The 13,639-nt window shown below is 52.4% G+C and overlaps 1 protein-coding gene across 1 annotated transcript in view; it reads left to right on the top strand.

The window, feature by feature from the left end:
- Window positions 1-13,639, top strand: part of HPSE2 (heparanase 2 (inactive)) — a 245,150-nt gene that overhangs the window by 131,500 nt on the left and 100,011 nt on the right. Inside the window, exons 4-5 of the mRNA XM_067537226.1 lie at window positions 5,369-5,542; window positions 6,929-7,100. Coding sequence (XP_067393327.1) covers window positions 5,369-5,542; window positions 6,929-7,100 — 346 coding nt within the window. The remainder of the gene's footprint in view (window positions 1-5,368; window positions 5,543-6,928; window positions 7,101-13,639) is intronic.

Here is a 13,639-nt window from a genome sequence, read left to right as displayed (position 1 = left end):
GGCGTTCCAGTACCGTTTCACCCACTTTGCTAGTTGCTTGCTTCTCAGTGTTGTGCAGGGCTGGCATCTGAGCTTGTAGAGAGATAATGATCATGCAAGTTTTGCAGAAATTTGGCAGGAAACAGCAAAGTGTGATGGAAACACTGAGAAGTCGCAGGGCGTGATTATTTGAGAAGCAGAATGGGTGTTCTTTATTGCCACCGTGTCTGTAACTCCCAAGGCGGGATGAAGCGTGTATTTTGTTGCAATAGAAGGCTCAGCCTTTAGACTGCGGCTAGCCAGTTGTGTAGCATTACATCATCAGGGCAGGAATGAGACAGTCCAGCGTGGAGGGAGCAGAGCCACAGGCTGCATGCTGCAATCCCTGGGCTTCTCTGTGCACCTTCAGTCTGCTTTCCCATTCCTCCCTCCTTTCATACCCAACAAACACAACAGTGATCTCCATGGTTACATTCATTCTCCCAGTGCTTCTGCACTCCCAGGTGGGATCTTCTGACCACTGAACATGGTTCCCAGCTCCCCAGCCAGCCCCTCGAGGCCAGCCATCCCTTCTGCGCAATTGTTCCAGCTCTCTGCATCTTAAAAGCACATGTGACTCCTTCCTGGTGGCTTCCTCTTTAATGTTCCCTTTACTCCGTGGTTCTGAGTGTGTGTTTGAGGGGGGAGGAGGCCTGGGGCTGCTCTCCAAGCCTCACATTTCTCTACACTGTGCCTGTGACATCCAAGGGCTTTGCAAAGATGATATGCTTTCTGTCAGGCTGGGGGGGGAGGCGAGAGGAAATGGTCTCTCCTGCTCCCTGCACATTCGCAGACCAGCCTGCACCAAATCCTAGCACTTAGCTGATAACTTTCTAAAGAGAAAGAAACCACTAAATGGCCCAATTAAAACTGACAAAAGAGGAAAATGTGAGCGAGCACTGGAGTGTTGGCGAGGAGGCTGGCCTCTGTGGGAAGTGCTCCATGTTTGTCTGCCAGTACCTGTTACTTGAAGGGCTCTGACATTTTCCAGACTTCCCTGCAGGGAAAGCAGCACCTGATTCCACTTAAAACTTGCAGAGTGTCTCCCCCCCCCCCAACCCTACACCTCACCCTAGAAAGCGTGGAGCACGGAGAGAATGAGGATGTAATTAGCTGGGAAAAAACTTCCCAGGACTCCCGTCGAAGTACTGAACTGGTTTCAGAGCTGCACTTGGATACTGCTAACACACAAACAGCATGCACAAAGCAAGAGGCCTGGGGCTGAGAGAGGTGCTCAGATGCCCTTGGAAACACACTCACTTATCCTCTGCCCAGTTTGCAACTTTCACATGCACCAAAATTGCAGTGCTTGCACAGTGACCTGAAATGATGAGCACTGATTGAGACCTTAGGAGATGGCAAATTCACCCCAGGGACGCAAGGAAGCAGTTTGCTCCATAAAGATTTCCACAGGACAAACATTCTGCAGCTTGTGTCTATGTAGCATCTGCCGACCTCTTTTCCTCTGTGGCTGTGGCTGTTTTCTCCAGTTCCCCACCCCCATCCTATTCTGTGCTGGATGGGACAGCAGGCCCTGCTTGCAGGATGTTTTTCACTGTTTCAGATTTAGGGTTGCCTGTGTCAGATTTAGTAGGTGTAGAACTCCTGAGAAAGTGGAGGTCTGTGTGCAGAAATGTGGAGGAGGGGCTGAAGGAAGAAGGTCTGTGCAAGAAGCTGCTCTGAGACAATCCATCATGCACTAACCATCACTTAGAAACTGCTCCGAGAGGGTATCGGAGTCAAGGAACTGTGCAGAGAAGCCCCCAAAGCCATCTGACAGCAGGCTCTGCGTGGAAAGAACCCAGAAGGGGCTGCTAGCGCCCTCTGGCGTGAAGAGTCCCGGGTTTCAGATGAGGAGACGAGATCTGCTTCCTGTCCCAACACAGCAGGGGGTTGGGGGAGGCTGCTGTTCTCCTGTGTCCCCAGTGTGCCCCATCACACAGTCTTTGCGAGCGCTGTATTGCTGGAGGTGCTGCCCGACATGGCCTGTGCTGCATGCCCCATTTCTCAGCACCCCTATCCTTGTGCTTCTGGAGGTGGCATCCTTCATACCATGGACCTGCTTCATCACGTCTCTTATAACAACATGTGTATTATTATGAAGACGCTGAGCCTGGCTCCAGAATTAATTTTACAGCAGGATGTTCCTTTTCAGTGCGACCTTTGCGTTCTTCTCGCTCAGTTCTGACATGAATGTTTTTGGGGAAAATACCAGAAGGGCAGCTCTCAGCGTGCTTGATGTCCTCGCAGTACCCATCTGCTGGAAGCTATGTCACGAGGCCACAGACCTGAAAAAAATATTTCCCCCCAGATTTTCAGGTAGGGTCTCCCTTTTTTTCAGAACATTTTTGTAAAACGCTGACATGAAACTTCACACGCACAAAGAAACACCTCGTTTGGTGACTAAAACGCTGCCTAGGAGAACAAGGTGTACAACCTGAGTGGATGACAGCGCTCCACGTCAGCCCTGGCGGAGCCGAGGAGTGAATGCCACAGAGTCAGTGGAATCAGAGGCGCTCCGAAGACCCCAGCGCTTGCAGAGAGCTTAGGGGCTGGAAGGTAGAAAGCGATGAGGAGGATGGCAGATAAAGAAGAGCCCCAGGAGCTCTCTCAGCAGAGGAAGGAGCAGACTCGGTAGCTGCACTCGCAGTTCTGGTCTGCCGCCGCCTCCAGGTCCAGTTCTGGCCCTGGGTGGAAGGCAGAGCAGAGCAGGCTGTTGGCCAGAGACACCGCGCGCTCACCACAGTCTGAGCTGAGGCACCTGCTCCTGCTGTTCAATGCAGAGAAGCTTCAACACAGAGCTTGAGCAGTGGGGAGCGGTGGCCAGGTAGGGCCCCTCCATCCTTCCTGAGCGTAGGGGTCATCGCTGGGGAGAAAGGCACGGCCCCATCCCCCGCTATATTGCAGCTGGCCCCAGCCCTCCCCCCGTGCCCATCCTCTGGGCAAACACACACGTGTAGCTTTCCCGTGCCTAGCACAGAACAGTCACTCTACAACCCTCCTTCTGAGCCACCCCCAGCAGCCTGCAGATCACTGTCGAGTCTGATAAGAAGCAAAGGAACCCCTAAAACACTTACAGCTTCGAAGGGAAAATAACACTGCACCACCGGGGAACTAAAACTCCTCCCCCAGGGGCAGAGGGAAAGGCTGACGTCTAGGTGAGCCTCTTGGGGCCTGTGTTTAATTTCTGTGGATTGTCTGGCGGTCGGGCTGGTGTATGTTTGTGAATGGGGCGGGCGGGAGAGTTGGGGGGCGTAGCTCTGTGACCTTAGCTGTATTCTCTCACTAGCTTGCTTAGGGTGAGTGAAGGTAGCTGCTGTGACAGGTCTCGCTGCACCGCAGACCTTTTCGGAGCACAGCCCTTCCAAAGCCTCAGCTCAGACGTTAGAAACCAGGGAGAAGAGCAGGGGTGTGAAAAGCAAAACCAAAGCACAAAGGTCCCCAGCCATTCCCGCAGGCAGTCAGATGGCAGATTGTTTGGAGCAGTGCCGGTGCTAGACCCATTGGGGGCCCCAAGCAGGACTATATTGGGGACCCCTCCACAACAGATACTAATTAATAGGGGCCCCCCTTGAGTTGTTTGGGGCCCCAAGCAACTGCTTAGTCGGCTTCTGCCCAGCACCGGCTCTGACGTGGGGTTTGAAAGATTGGTACCACGCCTTTGAGATGCTCCCAGAGTGAACACCTGGGAGGGGAGCAGCTGCATTTTGTGCCAGCTGAAGTCTTCTGCTACTTTCAAAGCACAACCAGTGGAGTGTGGTACAGGAGTCTAGCCCGGGCTAAGAGTGCACAGTCGTGATGCTAACGGGCCACACAAGGAAGATAAGGCCATTGCAGAGAAACTACATGAATTCTTTGCTTTGGGCTTTATGGCTGAAGAAATGAGGGAGAGTCCCAAGCCTGAGCCATTCTTTATGGGTGACAAATCTGAGGAACTGTCCCAGATTCAGGTATCATTAGAGTTGGTTTTGGAGCAAATGGATACATTAAACAGTAATACGTCACCAGGACTAGATGGTTTCACCCAAGAGTTTTGAAGGAATTCAAATGTGAAACTGCAGAACTGCTAACTCTGCTCTGTAACCTATCATTCAAATCAGCTTCTGTCCCAGATGACTGGAGTGTAGCTAATGTGATGCCAATTTTTAAAAAAGGCTCCAGAGGCAATCCTGGCAATTACAGGCTGGTCGGCCTAACTTCAGTACCAGGCAAATTGGTTGAAACTATAGTAAAGAACAGAATTATCAGACACGTAGATGAACACGATTTGTTGGGGGAAGAGTCAACATGGCTTTTGTAAAGGGAAATCATGCCTCACCAATCTACTAGAATTTTTTGAGGGGCTCAACAGCATGTGGACAAGGGTGATCCAGTGGATATAGTGCACTTAGATTGTCAGATGTTGCCCCATCTCAAAACAGATTTATTGGAACTGGAAAAGGTACAAAAAAGGGCAACAAAAATGTCCAGGGGTATGGAACAGCTGCCATATGAGGAGAGAATAATAAAACTGGGACTCTTCAGCTTGGAAAGGAGACGACTAACGGGGGATATGACAAAGGTCTATAAAGTCTTGACGGGTGTGGAGAAAGTAAGGAAGGAGCTGGTTATTTACTTCTTCCCTTAGTACAAGAACTAAAAGTCACCAAATGAAATGAACAGGCAGCAGGTTTGAAATGAACAAAAGGCAGTATTTCTTCACACACCACCCAGTCAATCTGTGGAACTCCTTGCCAGAGGATGTTGTGAAGGCCAAGCGTATAACCGAATTCAAAAAAGCACTAGATAAGTTCCTGGAGGATAGGCCCATCAATGGGTATTCGCTGGGATGGGCAGGGATGCAAAGCCATGCTCTGAAGTGTCCCTAGCCTCTGTTTACCAGAAGCTGGGAATGAGCGATGGGATGGATCACTTAATTGCCTGTTCTGTTCATTCCCTCAGAAGCACCTAGCATTGGTCACGGTGGGAGGACAGATGATACTGGGATAGATGGACCGTTGGTCTGATCCAGTATGGCTGTTCTTAAGGACTGCTTTATAGAGGAGAGGTAGCCGCATCCTGGCCGACAATGGCTGCCTTATAAGCCACCTCCCTGTCTGGTAAACTAGATACGACGACGCCCCAAGCGTGGTCCTGTGCTCAGGTGTAATTGTGCAGAGTACCCAGACTTCAGTGGCTATGAGTCTTGCAACGATATCCCAGTTTAAATGGTCACATGCATTTACCTGCTTGTAGGTGACACACCGCGGCAGAGTTCTGATGGGCAGAAGCAGAGGGGCGTTGAACCCCTGCCAAGTGTGGGGCACTTTTCTTTCATCTGAGTTACAAGCTGGTGTTTGTTTCTTCCCAGCCAGGTCTCTAGACAAACTCTATAACTTCGCCGACTGCTCTGGCCTCCACCTGATCTTTGCACTGAATGCCCTGCGCCGAAATCCGGATAACTCCTGGAACAGCTCCAATGCGCTCAGCCTGCTGAAGTACAGTGCCAGCAAGAAATACAACATCTCCTGGGAGCTGGGCAACGGTGAGTGCGAATAGCCGGTCACCTGACGCTCCTCGCAGAATGTAGCTCACTGGGGCGGGCAGGGAAGGGTCTGATTCCCCCTTGGGACCAAACCCTTGCATGTCACAGCCAGCTTTGCCCTTAGACTCTCAGAGGGGACTGAAAGGCCCTGCTGTGAGGAGGTGTGCACTTCTCAGGGTCCCAGATGGCTTCAGAAGGACATCTCTCTAACATCCGTGTGATGGGCTCCTATGCTTCCACGCAGCTCACTGCCCCTCATAGCTGGGTGGGCCACGGAGCATGCGGACAGTCCCCTGCATGGGCCAGCCAGGCAGACGGACACTTGGAACAACTAGCTACAGGAGACAGAGAAGGAAGGAGCATGGCAATTGGAAGGGACTCTGCAGGTCCCCTGTTAGCCCTCAGCTGGGCCCCAGGATTGCCGGGGTGGAAGGGGTAGTAAGACATCTCTCTACCCCACCCAGCTCAGGAAAACCTGAAGTTTGAACCCCAGACTGGTGAAGGACAAGGAGGTGAGCTCACAGCACCCCTCCATTCCTGTATCCCTCCTGCCTCTCTGGCCTGCTCGATGCTTACCTTGTACCGCACAGTGGCGTGGATCGGGGTGAAGCCCACGCCCTGGCGCAGAGCTGGGCTCAGAGGCAGCTGTGCTGATGGAGGAGTGCTTCTGTTGACATAGGCTACGTCCACCCTTAAACCCCTCAGCGTAGCCACTCGCTAGAGGGACGGGCGGGTTCTCCTGCAGACTAGTTAATCCACCTCACCGAGGGGCAAGAGCTGGGCTGTCTAAAGAATTCTTCTGTCCGCCTAGTGGTGTCTGCGTGGGGCTAGGTCGCCTTAGCTGTGTTGCTCAGGGATGTGGATTTTTCACACTGAGCTACATAGCTGGGTCGACGTAATTTTTTAGTGTGGACCTGGCCTTAGCTAACGTCCTTCAGGGCGGTGGCGTTCCTGCAGCAGCAGCAAAACTCCTTCTGCCAGTGTACGCTGTGGGCTGGTCTCCATTGACAGGTTGCGTCAGCATAGCTCCTCTCAGGGATGCGAAAACCCACACCCTGAGCCAGTGTTCAGCCGCCCTAAGCCCGGGTGTAGACGGCACTCGGTCGACAGAAGAATTCTTCTGTGAACCTAGCTCCTTCCTCTTGGGGAGACGGACTGCCTCCAATGATGGGAGAGCCCCGCCCGTTGCTGCAGTCAGCGTCTACATGGACGAGCTGCCGCTATGTCCCGGAGCGTTCACTGTGTCTACACTAGTGGGCTATGCCAGCACAGCTCTGCCAGCAGAGGGGCTGCAGTGTAGACAGAGCCTGCTGCGACTCCCTATGGGGCAGGGTGGGAGCTGGAGACTGGAGGACTGAGCTGGCTTTTTGCTGTTTGTTTTCCCAGAGCCCAATAACTACCGGACGCTGACTGGCCGGACAGTGAACGGCAGTCAGCTGGGGAAGGACTATATGCAGCTGAGGAACCTGCTGCAGCTTATCCGCACCTACACCAGAGCGAGCCTCTACGGGCCGAACGTCGGGCGGCCCAGGAAGAACGTCATCGCTCTGCTGGAGGGGTAAGCGATGCTGGGCAGATCGGGGGCCCTCACATCTCCCCTCACTGCGGCTGATGGAGTCTGGACTCGTCCCATCCCTGCAGGTGCACGGAGTCTCTGGCTGCACTTCTGTTTGTCCCCACTGCCCCTCGCTGTAATGGTGCTAAGGAGGCCAGGAGTGGGGGGGGGGGTGAGGGCCCAGATTCCACGGGGAGGAGAACTGGGCAAGTACAGATACACCCACTCCTAACTCTGGGTACTTTGCTTCCATGCCCTCCACCCACTGTCTGTTTAGATTATGGGTTCTTCAAACAGGGATTCTGTCTCCTGATCGGTTTATACAGCACCAAGCGCAAAGGGGCCCTGACCCTGACTGGAACCGTCTGACATGCCATGGTAATAATTAGAGTAGGTGCAACAGTAGCAGGGAGTGTGCCTCAGCTCAGCCTCTTCACAGGAAAGGAGAAGCATGCTTCAGAGAAGTGCTTTCCTGGTCTGTTTGGAGCAGTCCGTCTCTCTCGTCCTGCCGTTCAGATCAGCGCAGGGAGAGGGGCATGCCACGTGGCTGTGTCAGTGCGCTGCTTGGCTTTGCCTTGTGCCAAGAGCCCCTGCTTGCTCTGGCCGTAGCACAGGGAGGTGTATGTGGCTGGGGACAGTTTGCTCACAGTCATTGTCTGTCTGTGTCATTGCTAATAAGTATTTGGTTTGACTTTGACTCCAAGCCACTGAAACGATTTCCCTGAGCTACAGCAAAAGGACCCAATTCCTGCTTTCCACTTGCGAAGCAGTGGCCAGGCCGGGGAAGACTCCTCCTTTCTCTCTGTCTCGGAGAAGAAGCTCCTCTGACAGACAGGCCGTGCTGTTCAAAGGCACTAAACAGCCGAGTCTGGCCAATGCCTCTCAGAATCCGAGAACACTGAATCCTGGATGGCCAAACACCCTCTGCATTTCAGCTTTCCACCCCCAGAGCTTCCAAGGGGTGTCCGGGAAGCAGTGGAGGTGCCGGAGGACGGCTGTGCTAAAGTCTCACAGCTCTGTACGTAGCAAGTGGGCAGGGAAACTCTGCAGGGGCTGGAATGGGGGGAGGCCAGAGAGAAGGGAGCAGCAGCAGTGCACGGGGATGTCAGAGGAGAACAAGTGGAGACAGTGATAGACACAGACAGCTGGAGGAGACACAGGACAGCTATAGAAACGTGGAGATGCAGGAGCCTCCTGGGAAAAGGAATTTGCATTGTCCTGAACAGGACCATTGTTTAGTGGAGTGCAGTTCCCTGCAGGACTGGGAACAAAACCAGCAGTGTCCGGGGCTGGGCAGGGGGAGGTGGCTGGTGGATTCTGCTGGGAGCGGTGTTAGGTCCAGTCTTCATTAACAGCTGCAGGAATAATCTGGCAGAGACCATAAACAGCACACGGAGTGATCCCTGGCGAGCGCTCCAGCCAGATCCTCCGCTCTGCTGCAGCCACACAAAGGAGCTGTAAAGCTGGCTCCCGAGAGCTCCCCTGCCTCCGTGTCTGCACCACCCCCTGCTCCATAGCGGCTGTGTCTAGGCAAAGGGGGGGCCACTTACGCCGTTCGTGAGGCTGCTCAAAGTCGTGTCCCGAGCTGAACGGGATCCTAGGCAGCCCCAGCACCCAGGGAATGAAACATGTTTTCCCCTCCCCGCCCGCTGTGGTCTTGGGAGCTGTACCTTTAGGTGTTGGAGCTCTCTGGGGGGAGGGGTGCTGCAGAACCCCACCCTGCAGTGCAGAGACCCTTTTGGACCCTATCACTGTGGGTACCAGCACCAGCACGGGAGCAGGGGGTGAGTCCAGCTGGAGCAGGCATGTCCGTCCGTCCGAGCGCTGCGCGAGAAACAGCAGAGAGACAGTGGCACAAGTGGCAGGAGGGGCTGGCTGCCCCGTGTACGGCCCTCTGGTCTCCGAGCGATACATACTGGGGGGTGGCTAGCCTCTCCTGCCCCGCTCGTGCCACGCCGGCACTGGTTTTAGCACACTAGCTAGGTTAGCGCTAAGGTGAGTCTGTCTCCAGCTGGGACTCCAGGCGTAGACATGCTCTGAATAAAGAGAAGCTCTGTCTCTAGCACCTTGGGCCCCCAGTGATGACTGAACACTGCAGCCGCCTCCTCTGGTCCGGTGAGGAGTGGGCCCACAGGTGGCTAAAGGTTCCTGGCAGTTCTGGAGGTGGGTCAGTGGTGGGCAGATTTCTGCGACTCCAGGATTTGTCTTGGAGGTCAAGTGAGCACTGCACTGGTGACAGCTGGGGCGGGGTGGGTGGTGACAGCCTGCGCTCTTCTCAGAACACTGTGGAGTAGTAAGGCTGGAGGAAAACAGCGTCGAGTGCTCTGTGATTATGATGATTAGTTATCATTTCTCAGCGCTCAGTGGCGCTGGACAAGGTGCAGTGATAAAGACATTCTTTGCCCAGAATGTGCAGAAATCTGTTAGTCTTGAAGGTGCTACAGGACTCTCCTTGTTTTTGCTGTCTACAGACTAACACGGCTACCCCTCTGGAACTTTTTGCCCAGAAAAGATCCTATCCTGAAACACAGACCTAGGATCTGTGCAACTCTAACTGGTTGTTTATTCCTTACGGCCCCTGGGAAGGAGCTAAGTGTCATTGCTCGTGTTAAAGGTGAGGAAACAGAGTGAGAGGTGAAATGACTCACCAATGCCACGGGGAGTGTCCGTGTTAACTGTTTCACAGTGAGTCTTGTGCTCAGATTACTAGACAAGAGCTGGCACCTTTGTTTTAAGATGACCAACACCAGACTGCAGAGAGATGAGACATTACTTCTTCAGCTTAATGGTTGCTGCCTGCTGTGCAGGAGACTAGAAATGGAGACTTGTGAGTGCACAGGTGCAAGAGGGAATTTCTGCAGGCACAACAAACAGTCCAGTTTGATGAGGTGTTAATTAGCCCATTCATGCAGTCTGAGCTGTTGGAGAACAGACATGTTAGCTACCTACTGTGCTCATGGGACCCGGAATCCCAGAACTGCAGATTATTTGCTTGGGAAAAAGTTGTGGGATTCTAAGGACTGAATGTCGATTTTAATAGCAGGTCAGGAATTGGTACACAGGGTAATGCGTGGTTGATGCACACTTTAGTGCTGGACAAGAAGTAGGCAATAGAGCTGCACTGTCGGTGCTACACAAAGGCATCTATGGACTCTGGAATTCCCAAGTGTTCTGGCAGCCACTTGAAGAGTCAGTGTCCTGGCTTTCCTAAGCTGGCAGTCATGCCGACTCTTCTGAGTCACTCTGGATCATCAATTGAAATGCACGTACCTCTATTGCAGCCAAACATTTCTGTGCTTCTGGCTCCTGCTGCCCATAGCATGATGTCACACGAGCCTCTGAATGCTTTGGCTTTGCCCGAACCACCACACACTAACAAGGTCAAAACAGACAATGGACGCCAGTGTCGAGGTTAGGGCATCCATTTGTTCATGAAACTGGGAAGCCCCGCACTCCACATGCAACCGCTGTGCTGCGAAAGAGTGAATCCTGCTTCCCTCCATGCATCTCCCTGGAGCTCTGCTCTATTCTATTCTTTTCTACATAGGTTCTTACTCCATCCGCATTGCTGTAGTATCAGCCCACCTTCAAGTAATGTTTTAAGAGATGGGACTAACATCTGTCAAGTGTGGCTTGTTCTTTTGTTCACCTTCTCCCTCCTGGGAGAGTTGTGTGTACAGCGGAGGGTTTGCTTTGGTGAGTTCACTGAGGAAGATTTGGTTGTTGGTTTAAATGTTTATAGTGCTCTGTGTATGTTAGAGGAGGCAGGCTGGAGCAGTGCACCTGGCACTTGTAGCAGAAGGTAGGGAAATCTGAGATGGTCCTTAGCTCCTGTGGGACTGGCCCTGGGGAACGCTCCGTCTCCTGCACAGCCATGCTTTGCCCTTACGATAGCAAGTTCCATTGCGCTCCAGAAACAAAGCTATTTCCCACGGCATGGTCATGTGCTGGGCCCAGGCCATTGAACATCTTGAAGGTAAGGACCTAGACCTTGAACTTCACTTCACATGCTCTACGTAGCCTTTGTAGAGAGCAGAGAGGCCGGGTCTGATGCACTTGCAATAGCCTGTGCTGTGGAGGAGATGGGCTGTGGGGTTCTGTAGGACGTGGAGTGTTATGGGAATTGTAGAATTATCAATAATAATGCAGGAAACCAATAAGTGTTCAATAAATATTTCTGTTCTGTGTTTGGGGGGGAACAGATGATGTAGTCTCAGCCTCTGACAATAGCACTTTTGCCATTCCACTGGTGTCTCAGGGGGATGTTAAACAGGTGCTACAAAAGTTAGACGTGTTTAAATCATCAGGTCCCAATAACTTACTTCTAAGAGTTTGAAAAGAGCTGGCGTAGGAGCTTGATGGAGCATTCAGGTTGATTTTCAATCACTCTTGGAATACTGGGAAATTCCAGAAGACTGGAAGAAAGTGAATGTTGTGCCAATATTTTACAAGGGTAAATAGGATGACTCCAGTAATTATAGGCCTGTGAGTCTAACATCGATTCTGGGCAGGGTGACAGCAGCTGATACAGGACTCAATTAATAAAGAATTAAAGGATATAATTAATATCAATCAATATGGGGTTATAGAAAATCCATCCTTGTCAAACAAATACACTTGTCAAACTAACGCTCTCATTTTGTGATGAGGTTACACGTTGGCTAATAAAGGTGATAGGTTAAAGTAATTTACTGATTCTTCCTGCATGTGTCTAGGGTCTGGTCTTTTCTCTCCAGCCATGCAGCTAAAACTCTCATCCAGACTCTCCTCATCTTGGAGATCATCACTGAGGGGTGCTGTGCCTTGCTCATGTGGGGCAGGTGATCAGCTCGGGACCAGTTGCCCAGCTAGAAGGATGTTGTGCAACTGGGCTGGGGAGGCGCCTGTGCTGCTTCAGAGGGGACAGGCCCAAACACAAGTCTCGCCTGAGCCAAGGGCTGAGGGATCTGCCCCTGTAGTGTCTTAGGAGCACCATGGCAGCCAGTCTGTCTGAGAGATCCAGCCCCAGCAGAGGAGGCCTGGGCCAGCAGGCTGACCTGAGGACGGATGCCTGGATATGTAGCGGAGGCCTAGACTAAGGAGCTGAGGTTGGAGGACAGTTGGGTCTGTCTGGCTATCGGGAAATCAGAGCTCCTTTGTTAAACCATAGGATTTACTGCCTGCTGCTCTCGGTGTCTAGTTGTTGTGGTGAACTGAACACGTGTGAGTCATTTACTTCTCCTGTTAATTACCCAGAGATTCCATCCAGGCCATGAAGGTAGCTATAAAAGTGTGAGAACATGTTTGCGTGTTGTAGTGGAGCCTGCCTCCTCGAGGGCTCTGCATCCCCGGGGATGGCGGGATGGGGACTTGGCACAGCCCGTCCCTAAGCAGTGAGAGGGTACACCCGAGTACTGTTTGTCAGGGCCTGCGTCATCCTGGCTGTAGCCTGGGTGGAGTAGCCACGGTCCCAGCAGAACTGCCTGTTCCTGCAGTAGGGATCCGCAGCACACAGCACAGCCTGTTCTCTGCGCCAGAGAGGCAGGCCAAGATGTGACCCCTGGGCTGCAGGTATAATAGGCCAGGCCAGGCTATGCCTCCCCAGGCACAGCCATTGCCGATCCGCTGCAGCCTGGGCCGTGGTGGCCCCACCTCTGCCCTTCCCTGCCCCTCCCCTGCTTATTTATGCACCATGCAGGTTCCCAGGCGGCTGAGGATCTTTCTTGGGGTAGTTGGCTGCCAGCACCCTGATACCAGCAGCCTGTCGGGTACTCTCCTCTGGGCTGTCCCAGCCCTAACTTCACGCTGCAGGTTAACAGTAGGTGCCCCCCAAACCCAACTGCCTTCGAATCGTTCCTCTGTGACGCCGGTACTCACAGAATTTCAGCTCCTCTGCACCCCCAGGTTGTGTGCCCCGCTGTACTTCAAACCACGGCTCCTGTGAACCACACAGCATTTGTAAGCATGATTTGCTTTTGGCACATCCATGCTGGCTATTCCTTGTACCCCTGGCAGCAAACGGATTAGTTAGTAGTTTGTCACAGTATCTTTCCAGATCTGGAAGTTAGGCTGACTTGTTCTCCTTTCACAGACAAGTATTATATTTGCCCTTCTGCAGTTCCCTGGGGCCTCACCCATCCTCCAGCAGTTCTCAAAGATAATTGCTAATGGCTCCAAGATTACTTCAGATTGTTCCTAAAATACCCTAGGATGAATTCCATCAGGTCCTGCTGATTTGAATGCATCTAACTTTAACCTGGTCCTTCCCTATTTTGGCTTGCATTCTTTTGTTGAATACTAATTGTGTTGAGTATCTGGGCACCAGTAAGCTTTTTAGTGAAGACTGAAGCAAAATAGGTATTAAACACCTCAGCTTTCTTGTCGTCCTCTGTTATTAGTTCTCCTTCCCTGCCAAGTAGAGTGTCCTGCTGGGTAGATGGGGGGGAGAGCATTTGTCATATTGGTTAACATCCGTGTGTCAAAATCACAATAGTTTATGTGAGATAGGCCATGCCAGGTACTGTTAGAAAGGTTGTAATGTGCTAAATCAGAGGATAATACTT

The sequence above is a fragment of the Emydura macquarii genome, unplaced genomic scaffold (assembly GCF_026122565.2).
Source record: "Emydura macquarii macquarii isolate MOO-44397 ecotype Brisbane River unplaced genomic scaffold, CSIRO-AGI_Emac_v2 contig_3692, whole genome shotgun sequence".
Taxonomy (NCBI): Eukaryota; Metazoa; Chordata; order Testudines; family Chelidae; genus Emydura; species Emydura macquarii.
This window is presented reverse-complemented; position numbering and strand designations above follow the sequence as displayed.